Source organism: Vigna radiata, unplaced genomic scaffold (genome assembly GCF_000741045.1).
Source record: "Vigna radiata var. radiata cultivar VC1973A unplaced genomic scaffold, Vradiata_ver6 scaffold_397, whole genome shotgun sequence".
In the NCBI taxonomy this organism is placed as follows: Eukaryota; Viridiplantae; Streptophyta; class Magnoliopsida; order Fabales; family Fabaceae; genus Vigna; species Vigna radiata.
In genome coordinates, this window is record NW_014542621.1 from 160,884 (window position 1) to 164,754 (window position 3,871).

General features: G+C 30.2%; 1 protein-coding gene across 1 annotated transcript in view; it reads right to left on the reverse strand.

Annotated features, from left to right (window-relative positions):
• Positions 1-2,390: 2,390 nt before the first annotated feature.
• Positions 2,391-3,871, reverse strand: part of LOC106780492 (syntaxin-71) — a 13,030-nt gene continuing 11,549 nt past the window's right edge. The window contains exon 9 of the mRNA XM_014668785.2: positions 2,391-2,742. Coding sequence (XP_014524271.1) covers positions 2,727-2,742 — 16 coding nt within the window. The 3' untranslated portion in view covers positions 2,391-2,726. The remainder of the gene's footprint in view (positions 2,743-3,871) is intronic.

Genomic DNA, 3,871 nt, shown 5'->3' on the forward strand with positions numbered 1-3,871 from the left:
ATATATGAAACATTGAGTTTGTAAAACATTTGTGAGTGTGTAGCTAACTTGAGTCTTATCTTGAGTTCTTAGAAGTCAAGTGATGCTTTTTTATGTTTTAAGTCATATGTTAAGTTTTTCGCATTATTTTTTCTATGTTTTAAGTCATTTGTTAAGTTTTTATTCGTGACTTTAAATCCTTCCTTAATATAATATTTGATTAAAACTTCTTGTTACATCTAAATACACAAAAAGAAGTAAAAACAATATTCGTACTTGATGTCTAAATTTAAGTTCTTCTTAAAATCTTAGTTTTGAATGAATATTTGATCCTTATAAGTTCTATTTAAAATGAGAGTGTAAATTTGAAAACATAGTAAAAACCAATTATAAAGTTTTTAATGCAAAGAATGTTAGAATGCATGTAATTTTCTTTCTTACAAAAATATAATTAATGAGAAGGCATAGATCTAAAACTCTAAAGAAATATTGTTGATAAGACGATTGTGACTAACAAGATATTCAAGAAAAAATATAAAAACATTTTATACAAAAGATGTGAAATTTCATAACATAACCAAATTTCATGTAAAAATTATGGTTGTTCATTTGATACAAAGCTAAGAAATAAGAAAACGGAAGCTAGGAAGTTGTATTAGTGACAAAAGATGAAGATGCTTCAAGTTTGGTACAAGATGAAGGTGTTCCAAGCTTGGCTAAAAATGAAGTTGGTGCAAGTTTACTATAAGTTTTTCATAAGACAATCAATATAACCAATTAAAATTCAATAGTCTCAATCTGTACCAAACTCCCATCGAATAAAAGCATTGAAGGTTGTACCAATTCTACTATTTTAGCACTTGCGACATCAACACATATCATGCCTATATTTTTATTTTTTGGTTGCTAATGACTACTTTATAATTTTATTTTGAATAATGAATGGTTGAAATTTTATGTATTTTGCTAATCATTCTCATTTTATAATTGGTTATATTATGTCATTGATTATCTTAAAAAATTATGCTTCAAATATTCTATATAAGCCTAATTGTGTAGTAAATCCCAAATTCTACATGTACTTCATTACCATTGGATTTAGAGTAAATATTTCAATTCTATAATACATGAAATTCATGACAATTAGATTTACATTACTTCTTATATCAAGTTATTGCACAAGCATCATGAAATAATATTAATTGTTACAAATTAATATTATCTATTGTATGTGAGCAACAACTTACAACTAATATAATAAACACAAACAGTGCAATTGTCATCATCTTCAACACTTTTATCTCCACTAAATTATGTATCACAACCGTGAATTTATCCCTTTGTATCTTTTATTCCTCTCTTCCATTTTATTTTACTTTTATCATATCCCATATACCATATTTTCCCAAATGAAAAAGTGACAATTATTTGTGTGATCCCGCAATATAATATTAGCTTAGAAAACATAGCTTTCATGTCATAGTTAATTACAACTTTCACGAATGAAAAATACAAAATCTTGTTACCAAATACCAAATACTCTTAAAAATACAATATCTAAGCATTTTTTTTTTCAAGATTTCTTAATACCCTCATTATTATTAATCTTACCACAGTAACATTGAGCTCCTTGAAGAACTTGGAGAATCATTAAACCTATTAGAACTAACCATAATACTCATCCTAAGATTAGACTTTTGACTACCACTACTCGTCTTACACTGATTAAGATTTATAAGTAAAAAGCAAATTGATTTAACTAACACGTTAGGTGGAAGAAAACACGAAATTAGTAGTAAACATTAGGACAACTTTCATGACAGTTACAAATATTAACCTCAACCGTAAAAACATTCTTTTCACTGAACAACTTTCATGAAAAAGCATAAAGCTCTTGAAAATGTGAAATAAACAGAATGAAAAAGCAACGTACGTCGCACCTAAGGTGGACCTTTATTATGAATTTCACCAACAAAAGAGATTAAATGTAAAACAAAGAATTTTTCAAGGACACTTTAGTATGAAAATTAATTTAGAAACTTATCAATCTACACACCAATTTCAGGGACAAATCTAGATATTATTTCTTCGCTCTTGCTCCTCCCCCTTCTATAAATGCATATATTAAATTCAAGGGACGCAAGAAGTAATTTGAGAATGTACATAAAGCAAAGGCCCAAACCCAACAGATGCTTTAGGGTAGTGGAATTAATCATTCGTCACTACAGCCACAATATCCAGCAATAAAACCACAAATCCATTGCAGATAATGGGATTTAAACATAAAATATTCGGTGCCACTCAACTTCTATAAACACAAAGTGACATATGACACTAATGAAGGAACGAAGATATTAGCGACAAATCACAATATTTTTAAAACTAAGATTTGCTAGTCAGGTAACAACAAATTACTAGTTGAATAAATTCTTCTCGTTCATTACGCGGGTCCCCATATTTTTTATCATCGTGTTTATAGCTAACTCCAGCTAGAATTCCACACCACTCAAAGAACATCCTTCTTAAATCATCAGCGTCAATCTATAATATATTTAATATACCAAACGTATAGAAAATAAGCAGCAACAGCTATTTAAGATACTAACATGACTGCATACACAGGACTAGTTATAAAGAAGCGCACATCTCACAAGTAGCAGGAAGGAAAATAAAAAATAAAAAAAGGAAACGAAACGTTGTTCTCAAAATACAAGGCAAATCTTCGAACATCCACCACTTTGTACATATCATTTCTTTAGTACGCTGCAAAATGGGAACAGCAAGTCAGACGGGTATATCATGAAACAGAGTACACCATAAAACATAATATAAAATTAAAATTCAGGATACCATCAAGAAGAGACAAGGAAATAACGCATGCAAGACTAGTAAGCTCCACCATAAAACACATGCTGTGATATTAAAATCGCAGGAATGCCATCGGGAGTTGAAAATCAGAAACGTGTATCAACAAACAGATAAAGCATCCAAGACTTGTAAACAAATACATGCTATTATATTAAAAATCCTAGTAACGCCATCAGAATGTGACAAGGAGCCACTATCGTAATAGATAAAAAAATATTTAAGAGCATAACTTATTTCAACACAATTGCGTTAAAATTTTGGTTTATATAATAAGTAGTTTTTCATTTCAGGATTCGGATTCTATGCTGCTCAACGTTAACATAAGTCCTGTTTAATAATAAATCTTGATTATTTATAAAGTTTATTATTAAATCTAACCGTTCAAATAAAAACTAACTAAAACTATTGAATATAGCAAAAAATAAGTATGGAATTCATCTCCCTTGTGTCTAAAGAACATATAGGATAATATATTTACAATGAAGAATGATACAAGTATACATGACAATAAAACAAATAAAACATAAATAAGGTAGATAGAAGATATTGTTACAAACAATATCAACAATATCTGCCAAAATCAAACAACAATAAAGGTTATGTGTTAGGTTTCTAATCAAGAAACCTAAAGAATTATCACACACACCAGAATCAACACCCAACACTCTTTATAACCTCCTCTGATATTATTTACTACAAGAATACAATGAATAGGGTACTCTGGGAGCCTAACCTCCCCTGCAGGAATAACGAATTCCTGTTCAAAGAATACAACAGTCAAAAGTCAAGTCCCTTCTACTAACTCTTACTATTTATACAAACCCGTTCCCCCTTTGTTAGGGCCTGGAAAACATATGAAAGGAAAAGGTATAAGAGGGACCGAATGGTTGGTACCGGCAAGGAAGCTTCCTAGATGGCACGGCGGGAAACTAATTGGAGTAATGACCGAACGGTTGGTAGCGGCAAGGAAACTTCCTAGATGGCACGGCGGGAAACTAATTGGAGTAATAAGAGGAATATCTTG